At 39.2% G+C, this 26,766-nt stretch overlaps 2 protein-coding genes and 1 non-coding gene across 7 annotated transcripts in view; 1 reads left to right on the forward strand and 2 right to left on the reverse strand.

Moving 5' to 3' along the window:
- Window positions 1–92, reverse strand: part of tpt1 (tumor protein, translationally-controlled 1) — a 3,359-nt gene extending 3,267 nt beyond the window's left edge. Inside the window, 1 exon segment of the mRNA XM_023402655.2 lies at window positions 3–92. Within this exon segment, the coding sequence (XP_023258423.1) occupies window positions 3–92 (90 nt within the window).
- A 1,299-nt stretch (window positions 93–1,391) lies between these two features.
- On the forward strand, window positions 1,392–1,463 carry trnaa-cgc (transfer RNA alanine (anticodon CGC)). Its single transcript has one exon. It is a non-coding gene; the product is annotated as a tRNA-Ala (tRNA).
- A 221-nt stretch (window positions 1,464–1,684) lies between these two features.
- The window catches only part of LOC111652399 (alsin-like), a 30,026-nt gene continuing 4,944 nt past the window's right edge, over window positions 1,685–26,766 (reverse strand). For 2 of the 5 annotated variants that reach the window (XM_023402653.2, XM_087173005.1), the window contains exons 9-41: window positions 26,429–26,667; window positions 26,125–26,212; window positions 25,506–25,687; window positions 23,839–24,007; window positions 23,043–23,139; window positions 22,798–22,875; window positions 22,273–22,500; window positions 20,825–20,996; window positions 20,386–20,581; window positions 18,968–19,033; window positions 18,397–18,556; window positions 18,037–18,168; window positions 17,606–17,734; window positions 17,236–17,259; window positions 15,197–15,267; window positions 14,395–14,461; window positions 14,126–14,304; window positions 13,668–13,733; window positions 13,315–13,413; window positions 12,771–12,932; window positions 12,197–12,308; window positions 11,765–11,842; window positions 11,194–11,330; window positions 10,114–10,269; window positions 9,833–9,947; window positions 9,105–9,262; window positions 7,910–8,008; window positions 7,500–7,679; window positions 7,204–7,249; window positions 6,944–7,005; window positions 6,535–6,684; window positions 6,145–6,241; window positions 1,685–5,839 (exon numbers count right to left, since the gene is read on the reverse strand). In XM_023402653.2, coding sequence (XP_023258421.1) covers window positions 5,801–5,839; window positions 6,145–6,241; window positions 6,535–6,684; window positions 6,944–7,005; window positions 7,204–7,249; window positions 7,500–7,679; window positions 7,910–8,008; window positions 9,105–9,262; window positions 9,833–9,947; window positions 10,114–10,269; window positions 11,194–11,330; window positions 11,765–11,842; window positions 12,197–12,308; window positions 12,771–12,932; window positions 13,315–13,413; window positions 13,668–13,733; window positions 14,126–14,304; window positions 14,395–14,461; window positions 15,197–15,267; window positions 17,236–17,259; window positions 17,606–17,734; window positions 18,037–18,168; window positions 18,397–18,556; window positions 18,968–19,033; window positions 20,386–20,581; window positions 20,825–20,996; window positions 22,273–22,500; window positions 22,798–22,875; window positions 23,043–23,139; window positions 23,839–24,007; window positions 25,506–25,687; window positions 26,125–26,212; window positions 26,429–26,667 — 4,033 coding nt within the window. In that variant the 3' untranslated portion in view covers window positions 1,685–5,800. The remainder of the gene's footprint in view (window positions 5,840–6,144; window positions 6,242–6,534; window positions 6,685–6,943; window positions 7,006–7,203; window positions 7,250–7,499; window positions 7,680–7,909; window positions 8,009–9,104; window positions 9,263–9,832; window positions 9,948–10,113; window positions 10,270–11,193; window positions 11,331–11,764; window positions 11,843–12,196; window positions 12,309–12,770; window positions 12,933–13,314; window positions 13,414–13,667; window positions 13,734–14,125; window positions 14,305–14,394; window positions 14,462–15,196; window positions 15,268–17,235; window positions 17,260–17,605; window positions 17,735–18,036; window positions 18,169–18,396; window positions 18,557–18,967; window positions 19,034–20,385; window positions 20,582–20,824; window positions 20,997–22,272; window positions 22,501–22,797; window positions 22,876–23,042; window positions 23,140–23,838; window positions 24,008–25,505; window positions 25,688–26,124; window positions 26,213–26,428; window positions 26,668–26,766) is intronic. The other 3 variants (XM_087173008.1, XM_087173006.1, XM_087173007.1) reach the window with 3 other exon arrangements.

Genomic DNA, 26,766 nt, shown 5'->3' on the forward strand with positions numbered 1-26,766 from the left:
ACCTGGGGGAAGAACACATCCATGTGACCGATTTGAACAAAGCACATCCCCAGACTATCTACTGGAAGCTTTACATAAACTACAAAGGACATTTTCGCGGGACAGTAGAAGTTAATTACCATCTGGACCTTGTTTTAATGATTATATAAACAAGAGAAGAAGCCACGACACATTTTCATAGTATCGATGCTAATGGTAATTCTAGAAAGATCTGCTAGTCAGACATCTCCCCTTATATAAAACTGCAGCTAGTGGCTACATGATCCCGAAAGGCCACATACACCACGTTTCTCTAACATGACTGACACTGCATTTATATCCTGAACCACCGTCCCGTATCACATCACCCCACCCTGGTATGACTCAAGACACGGTAGTCACACTTTCCCACTTTTAGCCAACTTACCGGCAGCTGAACCGTGGCCAGAGCTAAAAGTCTGCCAGGCCGCAGTAGCGGTGGCTAGCCAGACAGAGTGGCTAACACTTAGCAAACTCATTGTTTAACATGATAAAGTTCTCCGTTTTGTGTTTTTTTTTTTTTTTTGTTGGACGATGGTGGTGTTAGCATATGGCTAGCGCTAGCCGCGGAATAACACGAGTTAGCTAGCTAGCCTGGCCAACTCTCTCTCTCTTTCTTAACATAATAACACAGCCAAAATAACGGCCGCGACGGATATGCTAACTGATCAACATGAAACAGTACCAAACACATGATTACTTACCGCTGATGACGCACTTGTAGATGATCATTTTGCTGTTTCGGTGTTAAATCTTTCAGAGACAGAAAACAGGCCAGCCACCCTACCAGCACGGGAGAGGTAAAAGACCGATCAGGCCGCGAGTCAGTGAATTTACATCCTGCTGACGTCACCGTGGTTCGACAAAGGCTCTGGGGCTCTGAGCTTTTGAGCTTTGGTGCCACTTTGACATGGTGGCCAAAAGTGGTACTACATGTCCCCATCCACAGGGCACTAGGGGTCACTCAATGGCTTGATGAGTATGAAAAAGATGTGAATCTTCCTTATTGCGCTTAAGAGCTTGACTCCGCAGACAGTTTACTTGACTTGAATATGTTTGCCGATTATAATTTTCAAGAAAATGTTACCGCAATGCACTGCAATTTTGTAAGATCTTGGTTGGCGAGTGGACCTCAAACCTTGCAACTATAAAGGGAAAGAAGCTCTAATTCAAACGAGGCTAAAACACTGAAATACGCCTGTAAAATCTTTTCAAATGATATTCAATAACTGTAATGATCTGTTCAAATTCAAAATTCTCAGTGTGTAAGTAATTTGTTGATCAACTTTTAAATGAGCTACTAAAACAGGCATAAATAAATAAATTATGTATTGAGAGAAACAAAGCATCAGACATTCATATCAGTTGTAACAGGGGATGTGGCTCAGTGGTAGAGCATGTGCTTCGCATGTACAAGGTCCTGGGTTCAATCCCCAGCATCTCCATCATCTATGGCAACCTCACTTCAACTACATGAAATGCTTATTACATAGCAGTGATCCTGTTAACACCATGATCATGTGAAAACAGGTCTCTTGTAAGTAGCTATTAAATGTTGATGTTAGATACTACACCAATGAAATAATCAGCCAAAGACCAAGTTTTACAACTCTTTTTGTAAATATGTTAATGACAATTTAGATGCAAGTACATCAATAAAGCAAGATAACAATGAAACATATCTTTAATTTATTAGCAAAAATTACTTTTAATTTCAGGAATTTCAGGAAATCTTTGCAATATACTGAGTGCATAGGTAGACAGTGGAGACATGGATAGGCCATTTTGACATGTCACAGGAGTAAAATTACTCCTATAATAAAATTCAGTTTCACTCTTGAAAATGAGAGCCAGTGTCCTACTATGACGCGTCAAAATGTCTGCTGGGAGAAAGGCCCCAGTAGTGGTCTGCGTAGTTTACATGGACATTATGGTACTTTTTTTTCCTCTTGTGAACACACTGTTACAGTCTAGTCATGAATCCAACCATTAAGAAATAATTTTCATCAGGAGATACTTTTCAGAATTAAACTAAATTTATTGCCCTTTTTTTAGTAAATACATTTATTCAGTTACTATTTTAATAAGTTTATCCATCAAAACTAATTGACATTATGCAGTCAGTTCCCCCAATCATCACTTCATACAAATGTATGAAGTTACAAAAATAGACATAGCTAGAAAAACTGTAAACTCAAGTCATGAATGCAATCAGCTTACAGCCTCTTAGTCATGAACCTCCAAGAAATCCAGGCTTTTACAAAGGACCATGTTTTAATTTCCTTTTTTTTTTTTAACATATTTTAGCCTATTAATTATTTAGGCTAAAATATTATTAATTAACCACATGCATTTTATATTACTACTGATCATTTTAGAAATCATGACTCAATTTTATTTTACTTTTCTTTAGGTTTGATTGGCTTCACTTCATTTCAGAAATAGTGTACAAAGAGGGATTCCCTGCTCAAACTGCATCTTCATATAAGATAATAATGTATTTAATAAAAAAATAAAAATGGAAAATATTCACTGTACTGGATAACCAACCTCAGGCAGGTTTCAAACCTGTAAAGGCTGATTTTTCTGCTGTACTGAAATTTTCTCAACCCAAAACTACTAATTTGTAGTCTTGAGCTATGGTATGAAAAACATTTGTGTTGTCCTTTAACCTGGTATTAATGGAGGCCAGAGGAGTCAGCCAAACATTTTTTTTCATTCAACCTTTGATGTTTGGTCTGTTTTATACAAAACAGCAGTGGTTTTAATAGGAAGAACGAAAAACATTGAATAGACTGTCCTGACAATAAATACAGTACACACACAAACACACACACTTCAGTAACCACGGAAATAGTAGAAATAAGATTTTGAATCCAGCTGCTTTCTTCGTCATTTTGGCAAGTTGTTTGTTGCATCCTGCAGTTCAACCTGAGTGTTTTACAGTCTGTTTTATTTCTCACAGCAATGCAACAAGCTCAGTTAATCAACAGTCAGTAACATGATGGCAGTATTGTGAATGTAGCTACTCCAAAAGCTAATGTCGTTTTATGACACTAGATCTATATCTTAATCAATATGTAATATGACTGTGACTCCATGGGGGAGACCTGATTATTCAAGGTTGTGGGAAATTCACAGGAAAATATATTGGTTCTTTCATACATTTCTGACAAATTTAAATTATAATCTAATGATAAATAAATGAAATAACATAATTCATTTATAACTGATTTCATGGTCCTCCATGCTCTTAAAAAAAAAATCAGACAAAAGGATGTACTCAAAACACACACCAACTTGGTTGTGGTGACTCTGGGACCTAAAAATGGGCCCTCATTGCAAGTGAATTAAAAACACAAAATTATACTGATGTCCCTGTAGCCCTGTATAACACATAAAGATGGATTCAGAAGATCAATGCATTTGATAATGCAATTCTTGTAAGCTATCTACAAAAAAAATGAAGTCTGGATCAGTGATAGACAATCATGGCATACGTATGTGGCATATTCTTTTCATTTAGTTAAGTGCGGCAGTTGATAAAATGTTGAACATTTGTCCTGCAATGTGAGATAATGTCGTATCTCACATTGCAAGTATTCATTTAAAAAAAATAGTAGAGGCATAATCAAGTAGTCATCACTTTTTAGGGGCTAACCTTCCACTACATTTCACTGAAATCTGTCGACCTGATTTTGTAGTTTTATCTACAAACAAACAGAACTAAGCATAAACTCCCAGATGGAGGTCATCTGTATATACTGTATATAACCTATATCTCCCTTTTACTTTACACTAACACTTTCCTGGTTCATCTACACTGGAAAATGTCAGGGCAACAATAAAAATGTTCCTTGTGAGATTTGTTCATAATATGTTCCTTAACTTACACACACACACACACACACACACACACACACACACACACACACTCACGCACACTCACGCACGCACACGCACGCACACGCACGCACACGCACACACACACACGAACGAGCACGCACACTCTTGTCTTACGTTCGATTTGAAGACGCTCACTGACATAATGTATTCCCCTAACCGCTTACCTTAACCATCAGAAATAAATGCCTAACCATAAAACAAAGTCTTAGCCCTCACAACAATGGTTTCAAACCAGAATTAGAAAGACACGTACATACATACATGCACACACACACTCCACAGAGCAAAAAAATGAATGAAATACCAGTAGAGGAAGGAACATTTCTCTTATGCTTAGCTACTCTGTGTTCCCTCATTAGTTATATTAAGTCAAGTACAAATCATTTCCCACAGTAGTGACATGTTACTGTCCTACTGGTCTGTTTGCTGCATATTAGTTATGAATATCAGAAGTCCAGACCTGAGACAAAAGGTTTGTGTGAACATACCAGAGCACAAACAGATTGGATTTGTAGTACAGGAGGGTAGAAGTCTTAAAAAAAAAAAAAGTAAAAAAGTGTGATGTTAGTGTGATGTTTAAAAGGACTTCTCCTGCATTCAAAAGTCTTACAAGTGAGAGGGGATGTTACAAAAAAGGAGGATTTTTGATTTCTATGTAAGCAAATGCAAAGTTATTTGCATATAGTATATGATTGCAGAAACATACTGCTACAAGAGAAATACAATCTTTCCCTTTCCATTACCTAGAGCTTTCTGACGTAGTGATTTTTGTGTGTCATATGTGGAAGAATTATCAAACCACAACTAAGACATTGTGTGCCTAAAGCATTTTTCTCAGTTTTCACACAGAATATGACTCAGCCACTTTGTAGAGTGGACTTTGTTAGAAAAGCCTCTCGTCCACAGTCTTCACTTCAGCTGCTGTAGCTGCTTACTGACGAATCAAAGGTGTGATCTGTGCTCAGGAGGCAAATTTGACTCCGCTATATTAAACTCCATCTGTGTCTCATGTAGGCACTCAGAGCAGTGAAAACTAATAAAAACGCAGAGCTCACATCACTATGAGAAATGCTAAGAGTGATGAAAACATTCAATGTGCAAGAAAATGTTTTCGGTTTTACAAACCCAACATCAAAACTGACAGTTTGTGTTGACAACCAGCATCTCAACTGCTAATTTTTAACAAAATAGTAGTTACCACATTCATTCAACTACTATACACATTTAATAAGTACCTATAGGTAGGTTTAATTGAATTTGGATATTTTTCGCAGTGTATTTACTGTGGTAATGCACTGGTAATCTGGTAGTGCTACTGCTGAGCCATTAGAGACATATTTACATTATTATTTCAGTTATTAGATATTAATTTTCCATTTAAAATGTGGCCATGTTTCAGGTCAGTGTCCTTTGCCTGGACTGTTTGCAAGTTCTCATAGAAAGCAGATGAAACAGGACAAATACACAGTACAACACCAGTAATTTCTCATGAATTACCCTTTAGGCAACTACTGTAAAATAGAAAATATTGTAAAGTAAAGTAAAACTGCAGTGTTTTTACAGCTTTGCAGTTTTCTAACATGTCCACAAGAGGGCGATGTGTTACTTTCCTCTGAATGCTGTCTTTAATTGAAATGAAGGAACTCTGGAGATCTGTAACATACCAATAGGATCAAAACTGGAGTGTCAGATATTATTTCCTGACAGAAGGTGAGGGTGTTAGACTCTCCACACCCTCTGTTCACTGCAGCTTCCCAGTGGCTGCCAGTGGAATACACATGGTTTGACTGGTTTGTTCTGGCAGCTCCTGTGTGTCACTGTGCAATCACTGCAGTTCCCACATCCTGCTGACTGCGGGGCCTCCTCCTGTCCCCTTTTACGCAGTCGATTCATGCTGGATCTGGATATAACAGGCCTGAACAGAAACACATGGGCATGTTTAAAGACCTGCACTACCTAGATTCAGGTGAATTGAGAAATACACATATGAATGTATGTGAGTGAGCAAGAAAATAAATTAGTGTTTTTTTTTTTACTATATTTGTGGGGTCTGAAACCAGAGCCCTCTATACTTGTGGGGTCTCACAAGTTTCAAGGGCTGCTTGAGGGGTAAGACTTGGTTTATGGGTAAGTGTTAGAATTAGGTTTAGGTTAGGATAAGGAAGTAGGGAATGCATTATGTCAATGATGGGTGATGAGGGGGGTGGGGTGGGGTCCCACCTTCAGTGTTGTGAACATTAGTCCCATCTCTCCATGCTGGACATTGGGGTCCATCAGATCTTCTATCAGACTGACCTCAGCTCCTAGGTTCCTGATCCTGGAGAGCAGAACAGTTAAAACATGTTCAGTCACCAGCCTACAGCCTTTGCTCACCACTCTGTGTTAGCTGCACTGAGTTACAACTGAATGTCATTAAACAATACTAGTACCAAATAGCAGCAAAGTGCCTCATAGAACTGGCCACTAATATATAACTAAATAGTCATGAAACAGTACGAGCATGAATAAGAATGTGATAATACAACCGACAGAGTGAAGTGATAAGACCAACTTTTCAACTTTTACATCTACTAACACAGTGTGTGTGTGTTTGTGGGTGAGATAACACACCTAGCTCTGAGAACAACGTAGATGAAGAGGGGGAGCAGGTCATCCATGCACCACAGGAAATTACCATCAAGCATAGGTCTTACTTCCTGGGTCAACTCCTCAAATGTTTTCTGGATGACCAGGAGTTTGTCTGATGGAGTAAAGGTGGTGCTGTATGTGCAGGGGGACAAATATTTTAATATTTAACTCATTATTTTACATAATAATGTATGAACTTTAAATGTTGTAAATGCTCTGAGTTGTGCTGTATTAGTGTTTGAATAATCTGCCACGTCATGTCACATGAGGTCAGGGTTTGCTTGGATTTTTCAGGTACTGATGATGAGTTTTAAAATGAGGAGCTTAGTGTGTGTGTTAATTCAGTGTGGTCATGTCTCTTGTACATCATGTCAGTTCACAAGGCAGCTACCTGATTTGTTGGAGTGTCTCTACAGCAGAAACGAAGCAGGCATCTTTACTGCTGGACACAATCTGGGATAGAAGCAGAGAAGCTGTTATATTACAGCAGACGTGACTGTAAAAACATACAGCACATCATAACTTTATGTTGGAATGAGAGGTAATCTATAATGTGTGATAGTAATAGACAGATGGATTGAAAACTGGTGGACAAAATGACAGACAATAAGAAAAGGTACACAAGGAGAAAACAGACAGTTGGTATCTGACCTGCTTTTTCTCTCCAAGAATTGACATCCACAACGGCCAGAATTTCCTACAAGAGGAAAAAAAATTATGACTTCTACACAAACAATAAAAAAATTGCAATAAGGTAATTTAACAAATTCGATAAAATGTTATCTGTCAATGAAAGGAAACCTCTTGTGTATCTGAGATAAAAGTTACCAAAGCCATAACAGTAAATTTAACACTATCTAGAGGCAGGTTCTCTGTGGATTTACAAACAAATGTGTGCGCGTGCTCGCGCGTGCATTTGTGTGTGTGTGTTGCATGTACAAACTCACTCCTGCACTCCCAAGAAGCTGAGCAGTGACTGGTCGGGCTGTTTGTTGAGTCGGAGGATGCGCTCCCAGTACTGGGCCTCCTCCTGCTCCTCCTGCAGGCAGTACAAGGTAAAGAGAGGAGGGTAGAGTCGAGGGAGCAGCAGAGGGAGGAGCAGAGAGGAGCAGCTCACCACCACAACACTGGAGAACAAAGGTGGAGGAAGAGGAGAAAAAGAGAGAGATGTAGGTTTAATGTACAGCTTGTCTGTTTCAGTATCACAGAGACAGATGAGCTGACTAGAAAGTGCCATCTGGCTGGGTCTTGTTTGGATAACGTCATCTTATGAGTTAACATGACAATCACTACCCATCGCTCTGAGTGTGTGTGTGTGTGTGTGTGTGTGTGTGTGTGTGTGTGTGTGGATGCTCACCCTTGCTCTGCTGTGTTAGAGTTGTGCCTGCTTGTGGATGGGGAGGTTGGAGGGTCTGGGATGATGCCACCATCATCTGGTAACCCTGGAAACAGAAACCTGCAAGCAAAGTGTAGTTTTTTTTTATGCTGGCCTACACATATCTAAAAAAACATTTTATTTCATTTATTTTGAATTTCCTCCTTGTTCTTTCATTCTTTGTGTTGGTGTTGTTTTTGTGGTTTTTGCTTGGAAAGCTGTAGACTGAAATATCAGCATCAGAGTGGTATACTGATATTAATATTAATACCAATCTGAACATAGCACGCAACTACAGATGTAGTCATTGTGTCCACTGTATCACGACTAAGGTGGGCCCTCACTTTCCTCACTCGTGTCTCTTCCTCACATGGGAGGGAGAGAGACGTGAGGAATAGATGTGAGGTTGGACGGTGTGTATTCATCAAACGGGAGCCTGTCCTTTTACTGTCCCATCAGATCAGCTGACCAATCAATAAAGACATTACGATCACAGGGGTGTTGATACACCTGTGGACCTCCTCTCTGCTCACACCTCATCTCCTATGAGGAACATTGAAGGGATTGGAACATGCTTGATGATAGTGGACCTCGATCAGTTTCCACGACACGGAGGATGGGAAGAAGAGTAAATTAGCAGAATGGAAAACACCCTTGATTTAGTTTCTCTTCCTTTTTCTAGAAGAAGCCAACCCATAGTACTGATTTTTATCATAGCCTTGATTAATCTATGTACATTTTTAAGTTTAATAAATCATTTTCACTTTCGATTCAAACCATGCGTGTTCTCCCCAAGCAGCAATCTCCGGGGCTGAATATGAAGCCAACACACAAGTGCCAAAAACTGCAGGTCTTCAAATGGCCACTTGAAGCTGGCTCCAAAAGTGAGTCAATCCCCACTGACTGTCACGTTAAAATGACTTTACAGCAGAAATAAACAACGGTTTTGGTCTCTATAGCTAATTTACCCCTTCATGACAACTGTACGAGGAGAATCTTTATATACCTCACCCATTTAAATCTTATTATGACTTAAAGACATGCATAATTGACGGCATGCCACTTTGATTGACAAGTGGGTGAGCGTATACTCTGGCTTCACATCCAGATACCCTATCTGGGTGTAACTGGAGACAGAAATACAAAGACAGAGCAGGAGAACAGAAGAGGAATCTACCTGACAATGCTGTAGTAATGAATGAGGTAAGCCTGGACCTCTTGGACAGCCAGCCTGAGCAGCCTGCGGTTGGATCCCACGCCGACGTAAGTCATCCTGTAAACTGTAACCAACGTCTCCACCAGCCAGCCCAGAGGGTGGAGGGGGGTCTCACATGCCTGACATACAACCACACAAACACAAATCCTTAAAAGTAGTATGTCAATATCAAGTATTATATGTCAAGTATTATATCACTGACAAACAGATAGCCATGTTTTTGCTTACCTCTAATAAACCAAACAAAGGTAAAGTGTTTCCAGTGACTGTAAATCAACATGTAGTTGTTTTACAGCAAAAGCCATAATCAGTTCTCCTCACTCACTGGAAGGTTTTAGTGACATTTTGATTTTATATTAACATACTAATAATGTAAAAGGTCTGTTCCTCTCATTCTTCAGCATCGCTGTGTCCCAAAGTGTTGTACACACAGTAGTTAAAAAAGAAAAGAAGGAAAACAAAAAAACAACAACAACAAAAAACAAAACAAAAGATAAGAAACATTTGGGTAGCCTGCCTTAGATTTCAGGAAGAAACACTGGAGTATTATTACCTATTCTGATGAATACTCTGCTTCCATCTATTGTACTTTATTCTCACTTCTCAGTCTATATACACCGTCAATTTCTACAGCACGAATCAATGTACAGATCAGCACAAAGACAGAGACACAGAAAGTTTTCTTGTACCTTGATGAGATATCGTCGTATGTTGTCATAGTTTGCAGAGGTGACAGGTTCTCCGTGCTGGGGAATAAACTCCAAACACTCCAATACTTTGCTCTGAGACCTACTGAGGTCTGGGCTACGCACACAAAAACAAACACAGAGACACACATTCACTTATTTTAATTTGCAACATTATATTTTAGAAACATACAGCATAGGAACACTTAAATTTGCTTTGGTGGTTGGGTGTGTGTGTGTGTGTGTGTGTGTGTGTGTGTGTGTGTGTGTGTTGCTGTATCTACCTGTGGCGCCGTGCAGTTGTTATGGTAACAGCAATGTTCTCCCAGGCTGCAGTCCTCTCTCCTCTCCCAGCTGCATCACAGCCCAGTCGACTCCAGCATTCATTAAACACACAGACCCACCTCTGACCTGCAGGCACCACATACTGACCCAACCTGCTGCACATGCAAACATTTTAAACATTTTTAAAATACCAAAAAGGACGTGAAGTTCTAGATGATACGTATTCTGTCTCATATTTAAATATTAGGGATTGACCGATGTGGTTTTTTCAAGGCCTATATACTATACTGATTATCGGTAATCAAGGAGACCAATAACTGATATTTGGAACCGATATGCCAACACTAAACTACTGCTGTATAAGGACACTCACCGTGGCGTCCAGGTGTTTTTATTATTTTGTCCACCCCATTTATATCAATAAAAGTAGGTAAATAACAGAAGTACCTTTGTATAATGCAACACAGCTCAATTATAATCAATAACTATCTAAACCAATTTTAATAAAAACTGAACATTGTAACCTCCATGCAAGAGGATTTACTGTAGGACTGTTGTATTAGACTACATCAGTTTTATCTACATGTTCCTAATAAACTGACAACTGAGTGTATATTAGTAATTATCAGTTGTATGCACAGACTGCAAAGGAATTAATTGGTTGATTTCAGTGCTGTCCTCACCTGTGAACTGATTCACCTGGTAACCTAAGGATGCTTCTTAATTTAATAGTTTTATCATATATTATTATTATCACCAAATAAGATGTTTTAACCCTCCCCTTTTAAAATGTAAGGCCCTAACACATTTACTCAGAGATATTTTATTTTATCGGTTAAAAAAAAAAAAAAAAAAAAGGATACCGATAATTGGAAAATGCTGAATATTACCACCGATAATTGGCCAGGCTGGTAATCGGTTGATCCCTATTAAAAATATCCTGTCATGCATCTGGTAAGAACCAGCAGTCTCACTTTAATTCTCACATTCACAGATAAGCACACAAAAGCCTGTTCTTTTGAAATCAATTCAGGATTCAGGTTAAATCCTGATTTTAAATAGTGCAAGGTAATACTCACAACAGGCTGTTTCTCTCTTTGTTTTCAGGTTCATCGATGGCTGGTTTGGTGTATGTTCCCACCACCTTCAGCCCTGCGCTCCACTCTCCACTGAACAGGCCGTCTATACAATCACCGTTAGCCAGGGACAAAACACCCTGAAGAAGAAGGGAGAAGTAGTCAATGTGAAATTATTTTCAGAATGTTGCAGTTGGGTTTTGACTTTCATGATAGTGACATGTAATTATTTTGCAATAACTTCAGTAACAACTAAGGCTGCACGATATGCCAAACAAACTAAATTGCGATTATTTTGGCAGATATTGCGATATGCGATTTCAGTTGAAGGGGTCACTTTTGTGTTTCATTTTCACTGAAAAAAATATAAAAATGATGATGATGTGATTTTTGTTAGGTCTTGCATCAAACAAACATGTTCCTTTACGTCTGGAGAATATAATTTATAGGTAGGGGAGTCTCTGTTGCACATTGAACACTTATGGTGCTGGACCACTGGACATCAATACCTTTATGGACATGGCAGACAAAGAGCCAGAGCATACAGATAAAAGAAGAGAGACATTCTTACTACCTTCCCGTTGACGGTCCAGTCATCAGAAAACTCCCCATTGAGAGCTGTGTCGTCATCTGACACAAGCAGCCCTGGACCCTGATAGAAAGTACACACTGCATCAAACTTTATACAGTCATATTACAAATGCACAATGATAAGAGTGGTGTCCATAGATTGCATCTTTTTTTTTTGGAAGCAATCTCTGATATATTTAAAACAATAAACCTCCATACGTGTCAATGAGCAACCCATTACCACAACGGAGTCTTTCACATCCCTTGGCACACACATCAATAATTCTCTCAAGAGGACAATTAATACAGACTACCTCATCAACACATAACACTAACATCTGTACTTCCTCAGATGTTGGATCTACACTTGGATCTCTGCACATCCAATCATGTATATGTGAGTACTACCAGAGTACATACTTAAGGGTGAACTTACATTCATCTTGTTCTCTTTGAAGGTCCCTTCATAGTACACACTGGACTGCGTGACAACCACAGCGCTACCATGCCTCTGGTCATCCAGCCACAATCCCATATACTTCTCACCTCTGGGAAAACAAATGAGATCAGGGTCTAATGACAGCAGTGTGATGTTGCTAATGAAATTTAAATTCCTTCACTGCACATTTTCAGTACAGTCAGAATGACATTACTATTTGGGAAAGTTTGCGATTTCAATGATTTCAAGTAAGATTCCACTGAAATACTGACTGAAACTACAGTTGATCATAAAAATAAACTCATTATTTATCTGTCAACAAATATTCAGGAATATGTTTTAAAATTATCAAGGCTTTTTTTTTTTCCTTTTTCCTTATACAAAATCGACATGATAGTTTCTTATTATCAAAGGAATACAAGGAAAAGATTCAGTCTCTAGGGTTTCCAGGCTAGAAGAAGAAGCATTCCTCATGAGGGAGTGTTTGCCACAAATAGTAAATATGGATTTCCAAATTTTAAATGCTAAATAGGAGGTTTTCTGAGGTTTAAAGCAGAAGAATTAATCAGACCTGGTGATGTCATCGTAGACGCCGTATCCTGTCTTCCTGTCCTGCACCCACTGGCCAATGAAAACGCTGGAGGTTCTGACCTGTTTACCGGAGCTCAGCATGCCGTAACCGTGCCGCTGCCCATCACAGAAACAGCCCTCGTACACCTCGCCACTGGCATACCTAGGCAGAACACACAGAGCCATGAATATAACATCACGGAGAGTGGTGCTCTTCATGCTCATGTGTAGAGAAGTGCACTAAGACAGCCGGGCTTCTGTGCTCAATTCCAACACAGGCCGCTGATTAAATCAAAATACCATATATTGAATGATTTAGTACTCCAGTCCCAATTTTTATGACTTGGGATCCAAGTTATTGCTGAGACAGAGTTGATGACTAAAGACGGAATAAGACTGAATATTGTCCTTGACATTTGTGACTTGATGTCAAGTACTGCTACTTAACACTTGAGACATGACTCCTATGACTTGAGCTGTCATGCTCAGCTGTCATATGCCACTCTCTACCTTACTAAAAAGTCAAAAGAAAACAGTGTACTGACTTGTACTTGCCAAAACCATGGATCTTGCCATCTCTCCAGTGTCCTTGGTAGGTGTCTGGTTTATTCAGCGCTTTGTTAGGTATTATACATTCCCCATAGCTGGAAACAAAAATAACAATTATACAGGAATGTTGCAACAACAGTTTATGATTTGCCATTTAATCACACATTTTTAAATAACACAAAACGAAACGACTAATTATTAATAACGTAACAATTTAGGCTGGCTATCAACATTATTTTCTGTTTCTGCAAGTTCATCACAAATCTGCATGACAGTTGAGATGATTCATATGAGAAATGAATAACATTTTAACCAGCTCTTTAGTACTACACCAGGTTACTGTACTGACCCATCCTCCTGTCCATTCTTAAAGTTCCCGGTGTACGTCCGTCCATCTGGCCACTTCATGGTTCCTCTGTAAAAAGAAATTATATTTTACTATTTGTACATACGATTTGCACAAAGCCTGTTTTACACTCGGTGGCCATTTAATTAGCTACTGCCAGGTTGACTCAACTTAAGCCTTCATTCTAACAAAGTCTGGACTGAACAATGCTGGAAATGGTCTGTTTAGATCCTTGTCCACCCTGAACTCTTCCCTGTAGATAGATTGACTGCTCACTCATTCAAACTCACTATCTCCTTGCCCCAGAAATCCCTACTGATATGAGGTCTGAGGGCTAAACTAAAGTCCCTGTCTCTGCCCTAGTACTGCATGTTTTAATTAATTCATACTGGTGTTATCGTTGTGGGTTACTAACTACACTGTAGATATGAGTTGGGAACATTTCAAACATGCTCTCTAACCTGCCATGAATTCGTCCTGCCAGCCAGCCCCCGTTGTAATGGGCGTCTTTAAACCGTCCTTCTCCAGTGAACATGTAAGAAGCGGTGCGAGACATTGCCGCCACCCCTGGCAATGACCCCTGACCTCCACCACCCAGCACCTGATCCACTGCTTGGTTAAGAGATCGCAGCCACTTGTTCTACAAAGAGAGAGAAAATATAAAACACCTTGGATGAACATCAAAACTTTCGTAAGTGTGTGTATAATAAGCGTATAAACATAGATGTACCTTCTCTTGTGGTGTTGAGGCCACCACGGTGAAACTCTCCTCTGGACATGTAATTTTGATGGCATAGCTGAAGACACACAAGACAAGGACAATAATTACCTTGATCTGTGGAGAAGTGTTCATCATTCTATATGTATGCTAAACAAAGGGTTTCACACAACGACAAAAAAATTTCAGAGTAGAAAGTAATAATTTAAATTAGCAGTAAAAATAATAATTTGGACATGTGCTTTGGGGAATATAAAACAAAAAACAAAAAATTGTAACATCAGAGGACAATTTAGTTATGTAGTCAAGCGATTTCCAGAGAAAACAAAAGTCTGCAAATTAGCAAGCAACCACTGAGGCTGGATGTTCGCTAGCGCTCTTGTGCCTTAAAATGCATTTCATCTGTTTGCCACTAGATGCTGGCAGAGCCAATTTAACTTCATCTAAATCGTTTCTCTGGGAAAAAATGGTTCCATTGTTTGTTTATTATGTTTGTTTAAAGAGTGGTGTGTGAGTCGTATCATGCCAAGTTTTAAATAGAATGACAGGTTTCTCAGCCATCACACTCAGCTGTGGCATTTGCTGCTTGTTTGAACAGCTTCAGCTTCAGTAAACTCAAAAAGCAGGATTCAAAGATACATTCAGACTTACAGGTGGTTGTGGTATGAGCAAACAAAGCTTACGCTGTAGCATTACATTAGCTTATGTGGGGGGTGGGAGTGAGTGACATGTCTTCATCATTTGACTTTTTGTTTGCATTAGCCATGTTAGGCTGACAGTCACAGTTTTGGATTTTTAAAAACAACAAACTCACAGTCTGCTGCTGTCTTCAGTGACTGGTTTCACCCATAGGCAGGTCAGAGGATAGATGTGATGCGTGGAGAACTGGAGAGAGGGACAGACAGAGAGAGAGAGAGAGAGAGAGAGAACTTGTTCATTGCATTTTATTACCAACTTTCTGCATATGTGGGTTTTGATCATTCTTATTAGCTAACATCACACTATCTGATCTTATAAAACTATGTCTTCAGAAATGACATGCAAGTTCCACAACACACTGTAAATGTACTCTCAGTTTTGCTATACACATACAGCGCATCCAGAAAGTATTCACACCCCTTCACTTTCCCCACATTTTGTTATGTTACAGCCTTATTCCAAAATGGATTAAATTCCTTTTTTTCCTCATCAATCTACACACAATACCCCATAATGACAAAGTGAAAAAGGTTTTTTTTTTTAGAAATTCTTGCAAATTTATTAAAAATAAAAAACTGAAATATTGCATCACAAAATGTGGGGAAAGTGAAGGGGTGTGAATACTTTCGGATGTACTGTATACAGAAAAGGATTCTGTGAGGAATCTTGATTTGGATGAATGAGCTGTCACTGTCCACCACATCCTGATTCTGTTACAAAAAACACATATTTGTCCATTTCCTCCATGGAGTTTTCACCTTCATGATATTTCAATTATGTTTGAGCACTAGTCCTGTATTACCACTAAAACTAAATTAATCTAAACCAGAACAGACTAGACAAAACTAAAACAAACAAATTATTCCTATTATATCTTATAGCATACTTTCAGTTTTTCAGCTGGCTGACTTATCACAAGCAAGTTTCAAGTCCTTTTAACTAGAAAACAAAGCAGCTATGAAGGTAGGAAAGTAAAAAAGTTACAGTGTGAGTTAGAGAATTAGCAACAATGCAAAGTAATATGATTTATTGGTGATGCACCAAAATATGCAAAACATCTGATATACTCCTTTCAGTTTAATTTAATCTAGTTCAGCTTAACAAAGGTTAACTATTAAATTAAGAAGGAAAATGTGTTTTCAAATTAATTAAGAAAATAAAGCATCAACTATGTCAATACACAACTTAGGACATGAACCCAAAACCACAAAACGGAGAAAGGAACAGAAGAGGTTTCACCACTGTCTACTGTCTATTAACACACCACCCCACACCAAACAGAAAGGAAACTATTAGATCTCAGTTAGGGTTCAGCAGGAAAGTGTTTTATACTGAAACAAGCACACAGGACAAGGCAACAGTGAAGATGTTATCCTCCAAGAATGAAGAAGTTGTCATCTGGGATAATCAGTGACTGTCATGTCTGCTTGTTCAGAGCTGGTGATGTGGTTGTCTCTTGGATTAGATGCTTTTGAAAGCTAGAACACAGCAGTGCATCCTTTCACCAGCATCTTTATGAGCTATCATGACCATGTTTATTCTCACCACTGACTGGCCACACACACACACACACACACACACACACACACACACACACACACACACACACACACACACACACACACTAAGAGCAGCCTGTTTTGGCAGCAGCTACAGGTCAGTTTGGACAGAATCAGCCATCAGAACAACATGCATAAAATAAATCAAATTTAACACAGAACATCTGCAATGCCAAGGGTGACAAAGCCTGATATTTATCAGTTAGTCTGATATAAATATAACTGATATAAATGGAGTGCTAACAAAGTTTTAAACAAAAACAGAATATTATAACGACAATGGAAATAGGATTTATTGCAGGGTTGCAAAGGCTCTGGCATCTGAGTGGATAACTAGTAGCTGCAGACCTCTGCAAATCAAACTGAAACCGTCTGGATGGGAGTAAAACGTATTGGGTTTCTTCAGCGAACAGCCGCTTCAACATTACATAAAGTTCTGTGTTAATATTCATTTATTTGCTTACTAATACCATGTGAACCTCCCACGAGTGTGAGCACTGAACAGAGGCCAGCCCACCTATGCCGCTGCAGCTCAAAGCTCAGGATAGCTAAACTGGTTGGTTGGAGGTGAAGTTGGGAAGTCAGAAATACTTACAAAGTTCTGAGAGGGAATGGCACCCTGAGTGAATAAAAGACACAATGTACACATTTAAACTTCATATGCAGAACACGGTAGGTGTCCAGAAGCACCAGGAAGACAGAGACAAACACACAGATCCAGTAGAAGTATGGTCTGATCTGAGCATGGCTGACAAAGATCCTGTGGATTTTCTCTGATGTTTAAGCAGTGGGTGTTGTCCACTGTAAGACAACTTTAAATTAATTTAAAAAGTAAGACGAATGGGTACATTGTACCCTGCTGCAGGCATTGTTAGCTAATCATGTTTACTATCTACAAACAGAAGAAAAGTACCATCATTTGGTTGTATATTTTTTTCTGTTTGCATGCATGTGTGTATGTGTACCTGTGTGTGCACCAGTGCATCGTTGAACAGTATGAACCAGTGGTTGGAGAACCGCCCGGCGTTCTGCAGGGTCAGAGATCTGTTGCTGCTTTCACACACTACACGACGCTGTGGAAGACGCAGAACCTCCTGAAGAACAAACACACATATTTAGCTCCGTTATTTGTCATTTGTGGGATACATGGTTTCTAGAAAGGAGAGGAGTGTTTTAATTGGTAAATCAATCGTCTCCTTTATCATATGAACAGAAACACGATTATCCCTGATTCGTGAAATAAATGTCACAAGCACAGTTGCTGATGTTTAACAACTCAGAGTAGAGCATGCTGTCTTATGTGCATCATCATTTTGGGAATGTGAAATCTCTGAAGATTTTTTCACAAAAACATTACAAACAAGAAGAGGTTATAATCACAAAACACACAGCTCACAGTATTTTTTCCAGAGTGGGTCTTCCAGAAGAGAAATGTGGTTTCAGCCTCCTTCTTCCTCCTCAACAGGGACAAAGATAGGGACTCATACTGACTACAGGCCTGATGGAGAGACTGATACTCGATCGTGAACTGGGGAGAGAAACAATTTTTTTTACTGTATATTTGAACATACAGATGAGTGGCGGTGGGGGCATCTTATAGCCAATACAGTGACAGTAATAACAAAATTACTAAATCATGGGAAACATAGAAAGATGGAAAAAAGGGAAGATCAAAAGAATGTTTGAGTGAAAAAACAACACTAAAAAGGCATACAAAAAGAAGAAGCATGAGGTGAGAGCATAGTTTCATCCTCACCACATCATAGCAGGCTGCCAGCTTGAGCAGGACTCGGCTGTATTGGTGGAGCTGCTGCTGAGGCCAGTATAACAATGAAACCAGATCAACGTCACCACTGACAGACTGTTCTGAAACACACAGCTGAGTGAGCATGGCCTGCTGAGATCCTAAATACTCACTGGACAGAAACATACAGAGAGAGACACAAAGAGAAAAAGGATGCTCTTAGGACTTACTTACTTTCAGTATTTTCATCTACTGATGTATATCTGTTTTGACTTAATGGAAGCTAATCCACTTGCTTTATTAAAAACTTGCTGTCTGGTAACTCTTTCCTGCTGCACATGGTCACACATGCTTTACACTTATGGTTTGTTTTGGAGCAAAAAATTCAGAGGAACTTTATTATAGCATGAGGATGATCATCAACATCAACAGTGAAACTTTTCCTGCAAATATTAAGGCAGTGCTTAGACAAAAAAAATCACTTGCTGTTGCTCTAGCTCTCTGCAGTGGCACTCACAGGTCAAATTATTGTGAATGGGGACTCTTCAAGTGAAAACATAAAGTTAGAATAAAAGGAGCTTACAGTGAGAGTTTATGGAGTGACTGGAATCCACCCATCACCTGGAAGTTACCTAATGCAGAACAGTACCTGGAGAGAGACAAAGACATTTTATCAGGGGTTTTCATGTTAGTTCATATACTAGATACAGTAGAAGAATGTCAAATTAACTCATTGGTGAAAACAACTTGTACCCTCTAGGTTACATCAGAGGTATTCTTACTTTTGTTGACTTGTTGAAAGTATCTGTACATGCTTTTTTCTTGCACTATCTACTGTCAACAGAAAGTTTGTAAGATTTAACTTTATTTGCTCTGAAAGCCGCATTCCTGGTTTGTGTCTAAAACATAAGATTCTACAAAAGTGTTCACAGTTTGGCTGCGGTGTGGACAGGAATGACTGACTTCAATAACCCAAGCTTTGTATTCAAACAGATACAAAGTCAAATGCAGTATAGATATAATACGCGGGGTCTGTTGTTACTTAAAGCTACAGTATTTGCCTTTGAAGTGCTGTGTGTTGTATGAGAAAATGACACATTTCATATAAGAAATTTGGCAGTTGATCTATAATTATTCCATTCAAGTTATTCTTGACAAATGAAGTGGGATGCTACACAAAGTAAATGAGAGGAACAATAAAGCACAACAAAAGAGTGAAAGTGAGGAAAAGCATAGTAAAAGAGCAAGAATGAAGAGATCTGAAACAAAAGAAAACACCTCTTTCACCCAAAAGAATTGCTTGAAAAAAAAATGTAGCAGGAAATAGCAAACGTAAACATGAAAATGGAATAACTGCAACAAATAACAAAATGAAAGTGAAAAGTTAGAAATATTAGTCCAAGAAAAAAAATAGAAAAAACGCCTTTTAGCAATAGCCACTAGCAAATTAAAAAGGGATCACTAGATGGGGCAAGCATCCCATAAAGGCCCTGCATGCAGAATTCCACAGGTCCATATCAAACATCCAAAGAAAAACACCAACCAGTGCAGACTGTTACCCACTAATTATTAATATAAAAAAGAACATTCATGTATGGTTATATCTCAAATTTAGCCCCCAAGACACACTGAGATTTCTGACCAGAGTAAACCAAATTATTAAATTAACAGAAGATGCCTGGAACATTGGATGAATCAAACCAAAACTCACACTTTTCTATCAGAGATATAAAGCAGAGACAGATCCTGACCCAACTATATAATCAATATAATAAATAATAATAAATATATCCTCTAAAATAACCTGTGACAGAAAATGAATTAAAAACATTTATCTACTTTTTTTAAATCCATTTACTTTATTTCACTTAATGAATTGTATCAAATTAATCAAGCATAACAGCTGACTTCATTTGTCTGATGTCTGCGCTGAACTTGCTGTATTCTGGGAGAAAAATACAGTGTGGATTTTTTATGCTGAGACAAAAAGGTGAACCTTACTCTTTATAAATGTCCAGGAAGTGCTCGGTGTGTGTCAGTAGTGGAAAGGAGGTGACATCCCGGCCCTGCACATCATGCAGGAAGTAGCTGAGTGACGTGGAGTGTTGACCAATCAGAACGCTCAGACGAACAAAACTCTCACAGAGAGAGAAGAAGAGATGAGTGCAAGGCTCACCTAATGACGGGCACACACCCTCTGAGGAGGAGAATACACATACACATCATGCATGTGTTATTTCACAGAAAAAATTCTTGTATTTTGTGCACAGTCCTTTGCATTTGCTGCCATTTCATGATTTCATTTACATTTAACATATTCAAATCCCCACATTCAAAACCCAAGACCAGTAAGGGCGTCAGAGGTGGAGATGCAGAGTAGATGCACCACAGAAACTAGTGCTAATCAGCAAAGGAGGAGTCAGCACAGAGAATGTCCCACCTCTGTTACGTAGCGGGGTAAGGAGGAGCTTCCTGACGCTGCTCAACCAGCAGTAGAAGTGTCTCTCTCTGGAGGCCAGCTCGTGGATAGCTGAGATGAAGCCCATGATGTTCTGGTCTGCCAACACCGCACAGCTCTGACCGCCACTGTACACACTGCTAATATAACCCATCTACACACACAGGCACAGAGGAAACTAATGTCATTAACACATGAACAGCATGATGATGTTTTTGTTAAGTTCACATTGAGTTTACAGACAGGATGAGTTAGGTGAGGGTTTGGTGCAGATAAATTGGGGTTAAGTATGTGGGCTGAACGTCTATCTCTGCCCACACTAAGAAAGCAGTAACATTAGTGTAAAAAATTGCCCTGGGCTTGTTTCTTTTTCCACACCACTCACCATCTAAATCGACAGTATACACCAACAACATGGCCACTGAATATAACTGCTGTCCCTGTGTGATGGAGAGTTGTTCATAAGAATTCTGACTGATTAATACTGTCAGTTAAACAGTTAAAATATCCTGGGACATCAGTACCATTTGAGCGGTTCTTGCAGTTAATAGACTATGTACCAAATTAACAATTAACACTGTCGACATAAAAACAAGTAGACAAGCTGTTTTTATCGTGAGGTTTAATGCCAGTTCGTCTCTGTGTTGCCTGAGCAGTAACCTGGCTGTTCACAAAAGAAGTGCATTTCTCTGCACCGGCCAACAAGCAATTCTGCTCCTCTGCTGTTTTTTAAATCATATGTAGAGCTGATCTTTATAATCAACTCAGGAATTTATGAATTTTAGCAGGATGTTGCCTCTTTTACAACAATTAAGTTAAAAGAACCATCGCCTTGTATGATGATCTGCTGGGAGGTCTTTGTCTCCCGCATTTGTGTGTGTGTGTCTATGTGTGTGTGTGTGTGTGTGTGTGTCTATGTGTGTGTGTGTGTCTGTGTGTGCCTGTCTGTCTCGCTCTATGTTTAGACACTCCGGATCACTCCACTTACACCACTGTGTATTGGCATTGTTTTAATGGCTCTTTTGTAAATAGTAAATTTCAATTTTGTTGGTTAACAGTTAATGGTCAGTTAACCCGTGTGAGTGTGATGTTTATGGGTCTTTTGTCTGATGAAAATTTCCTGCAAGTACCACACATAAAAGTTCTATGTGCACCTTAACCATAATCACCTATTTCCAACATGTAAAATAAAAATAGATACAGCCCAGTGGTGCAGTTACACCCATCATCTTCCTCACTTAAAGTTTCAGTCCTGTTGAATACTGGTTATTTTACTGTATCCTTGTTGACTTTTGTGTATTTGTATAAAGGCCCATCTAGGGACAGGCACTGCAAATTAGCTTAGGGCTATTAAATGCTGTGGAACATGGCACTGGTCCATGCTATATAATTAGCCCTCTAAAAATAAACATAAAAAACGACCTACAAACCTCCATGCACAAAGGCAGCAGGGTGGGTCTGACTGTATAACTCTCCGCCCTGTTGGGTGACCTCTGGCATGACCTTTGATTCTGCTGTGACCTCTCACTCTGCGCTGACAATGGATCTTGACGCTGGCCGCAGTACAAAAGTATTGGCTGGACACAGTCTCCGTCAGCTAGGAGAAGGGAGTGGCTCTGACCTGCTGACACGTCCCAAACCCGGAGACCGTCAGACAGCTACGGTGGCCCACAAGACACAAAACATAGTGTGCTATTAGGATGTTTACAGGATTGTTGCATTCATATTTGTATGCTGTTGAGAATGTTTTACAGTATCATCGAAAGCTTCTGAATGTTAGCACTGATGTTTTATATTTAACATCGTTTCAGTCATTTTATTTGATTGAGAGTAAAAATGACTGATGTCAGTAAATACTGAATGTATAAATATGCATTTGAGTGAAACAGACACATTGAATGTGAATGACCAAATGAATTAAAGAACACACATGACTGCCTGACAGATTGTTCTACCTTCGCCTGTTGAGGAACAGTGACAGGACTGTTGACATGACCAAGCTGTCCACACATGTTGCTGCCCCATGAGTACACCTGCAAGACACAAGGGCAGTCATATTGTGTGTGAGTGTGGGTGTGCTCGTGATCTCCTGTTTGTAAGTACCGATTTGACTTGGATGACAAAATTTTGGTGTGTAAATGGAGTGTTCACCTATACAAGTACAATCGTGTGTGTGCATGCTACGCTGTGTGTCTGTTACCTGGCACTGAGCACTCAGTGCTAATGAATGGTGTGACCCTGCAGCAACTTTGATCACTTCCTCGCCTGTCAGAGACTTAATACACAGAGGCTGGAGTCTGGAAACACACACACACACACACACACACACACACACACACACACACACACACACACACACACACACACACAGACAGAGACAGAGACAGACACAAAGATACAAGCTTAAGTCTAGTCCTGTGGATATAATTTCTTTCGCATGACTTTGCAAGTCAAAGCACATTTATCGGTAACGTCATTAATTACAGTATTTAATCACAAAACAACACTATCATAATACTTAATATCTGACTACTACAAATTATTCTTAATTCTTATTACTTACTATTATTATTAGTATTATTTAATAAGATGCTTATGATACCTTCGAACACTATTTCTATATCCTTGCAATAAGTTTGCATATGTTTTTGAATCAGGTAAAATGTTTACAAATGTAAGTGTTACAAACAGACTATTTCATTGTGATTCTCATTATAAAAAGAGGAGAGTTTAGCCAGAGCACATTCACCATTAGAAAAATACAATTTACTTAAATTTACAATCTATTCTATTATGAAGTGATTTATCCAAAGTGCTTAACATAACTATAAATGCATAGGATGTTCACATTGAGTACACAGAAGAAACTGTTGCCACCAGTTTATATCACACTATTTTCTTTGAATGTTTTTCTGTTTTAGTGTATAACAACATTATGCAAGACAGAATACATTATGTTTTTATTATATTTCTATTATGTGTTTGTGTGTTCACACCTAGCAAGCTGATCTCCATGGCCTAGCTGCCCCTCAGACCCACGGCCCCAGCTCCACACTTCTGTCTCCAGAGACGGCAACCCGTCTCCTGCCTCCTCTGGTGCTGCTGCCTGGGTCCGACCAGCAGAGGATGGCCTGCAGGCACAATGCCGCCGTCGCCGTGGAGATCCTGAAAAAAAAACACATGATGCAATGGTAAAATCCTGGCAAAATTGTTGCTTCAAACAACTGAGCCATGACTTCAAATGCTCTTCATCTGTATAATGTAACTCTGTAGCTGGTAAGTCTTATGTTCTCATCATAAACTGCAACAGAGTTCCAACTACGATGTTCTCACCAGCCTAAATAAACTGTACCACATGGGCAAACACATGTAAACCGCATCCAACAGGTTTGGTATGAACACACCCTAATGACTCTGAACTCCTCTGGAAAAAACTCGTAAATCCATTTCTCTCCAAAATAGCCAGCAGTGAGCTGGCTGAAGCAGTCAAGGTGAGGTCAGTGGGCACAGAACAGGAAATCAAATCAATGATAACAATAGAGGAAAGCAGGAGATCCACTCTGTTTCAGTTGTTATAAACACTTTTGTCAAGCCACACAGGTAAACAAAGGCTATCCAGTTTCTAATAAATACAAAAAGACTTCCGAAAGAAGTCCACATGCTGAATGGTTTTCAGGTTTGTGTTGACTGGTCACAGAGTTTCATTCTGACACTCCCGAAACTCCTCGCAAGCCAGAAAAAGTTTTTCATGCTGAATACTTTTCTCCTGATAACAAGTTAATTATTGTGTTATCTCAAGAAAGCAGATATTGTTATCTCTAGATAACAACAAGTTTATCACATGATCATGCCCATGCTATCATCTTGACTTACTTATCAGGAGAACCCATTGTTATTCAGTGCGTCAAAGTGAAAGACAAACACATTTATATTCTTCTTCCTTGTTAGCAAGGCTGGAACTTCAAAGAGGAATGAGTGTCAGTGATGCTACTGGTAGCAGATAATGTATGAGAAGTGCATTTGCACAGTGTGTGGTGATGCATTCTGCATTTTGATGTAAAAACATATACTGATGTGAAAGAGTAGATCTACTGACAAAATCACAATTATGTAAACAGTCCAAAGTCAATATGACGTTGAAATTCACAGTGTTTCTGAGCATTTGGTTTTACAGTTTTCTTGTTGCTGTAGCTGACAGTTCCAGCTCGGAGGCTGCAGCCTCAACTTAAAGGAATAGTTAAACATCTTAGGAATATGATTGTTTGCCTTCTTGCTGAGAGTTAGATGAGAAGATTGATACCTCTCAGATCAGTATTCTTAATATGAAGCCAGGAGACAGTTAGCTTAGCTTAGCACAAAGACTGGAGGCAGGGCTAGACGGTTGGCTCTGTATAAAGCTAGTTAGACTATTTTAATTTACTTACTAATTAGCATGTTGTAACAGAAATGTAAAATAGCTACAAGTGATCATTTTACAGGGAGTAACATACTTTAAATGTTTCCTAGTGAAAGGCTTCTTCCAGTCTTTATGCTAAGTTAACAGTCTCCTGGTTCCATACTTCAAGCTCAGGGTATCAACCTTCTTATCTAACTCTCCGCAAGAAAGTAAATAAGCCTATTTCCCAAAAGTATGGTCAAGTTGTTCACACCCAACCATTCCTACCATGGGTGGGTGTTCCAGGCAGTGAGCGTCTCCTGTTTGCGGCTGTTTTTGCCTTCTGGTTTATATTTGTAAGACTGGAGCTCTTCTGCCCCTGAAGTTCCTTCTTCTCTGCCTCCAGATGAAGCCGAACTTCTTCCAAACACACAGGGGAGGAGGAGTACGGCCCAGACACTCCACTGTTACTAAAGGAAAGAAGATCAGGTTGCAAATACATTGTAGGTGAGAGTCTTTGGTATGTAGATAAAGCACCAGAATTCAGGGTGTGTATCTGCGTTGCTAAAAATTCCTCTATTCCCTCATTCCCTTGACTCATTCTCTCCCCTTTTTCATTGTGTGGTTTCAGATAGAAGTGAAGTGAATCACCTGTATTCAAAGAGCCACAAAAAATATTCTGTTGTTTCAGTGGATTTGAGTCATGGATTCTTGACATATATGAAGTATGTAATTGAACATAGTAATTGCGCAACCTAAATTCTTCAAATATCTTTTATATCAAGATATCTTTTATAATTATACTTCTGGAATGTATTGTCTCAACACATTATCACTATAAAAGACTGACAGTGTTCCTAAACATTCTTGACCAAACAGAGTGCTTCACTGTCAAGAAAACTCATACTTGGTGGTTTGACTCTTAACTGACGATTCATCTTTGTAACTGGAGGTGTACAGATCCGTGGAAGTAGTTGAGGAAACACAGCTGTCGTCTGGAGAGAAAGATGGAGGAAGAGGAAGACAAAGTTACACACAAAGTAAAAATACAAACAATGAAACACATTTATGCAAAGATTGAATAAATGAAAAATCAAGAAAAGCAAAACAATGGACCAAAACAGTGGAAAACAAAGAAGCATGAGAAAATAAATTAAAGAACAAATAAACAAATGGTCTCGAAAGATAAAAGGAACAGATGCATAACAAACCTGAAGTGTGACTGCTCAGTGAATCACTATCCCCAGGCCCAGTGGTGTGTTGTGTCTCTAATGTGTGGCCAGAGAGTTTCTGGAGGAGGCTCTGGAGCTCCGTCTCATCAGGGAAAGTGGAGTTCTTATTGGCCCTCCAGCCTGACAGTGAGTAGGACTTTGGGCTGCCATCTGTCTGAGTCATATGGTCAGTGTTGAGCCCGTCAGGCTCGATACTGGCACTAACTGGGAAATTCTTCCTGAAGGAAAGGGAAAGAAAGAGAAGAGAGAAAACAGAGAGAGAAAAACACTGAATGCAAAGATGTTAAAAATCAAGGGATAAAAAAAAAAAGAGAGAC

Source organism: Seriola lalandi, unplaced genomic scaffold (genome assembly GCF_002814215.2).
Source record: "Seriola lalandi dorsalis isolate HSWRI2012SDOR001 ecotype SW California unplaced genomic scaffold, Sedor1 jcf7180002053973, whole genome shotgun sequence".
Classification (NCBI taxonomy): Eukaryota; Metazoa; Chordata; class Actinopteri; order Carangiformes; family Carangidae; genus Seriola; species Seriola lalandi.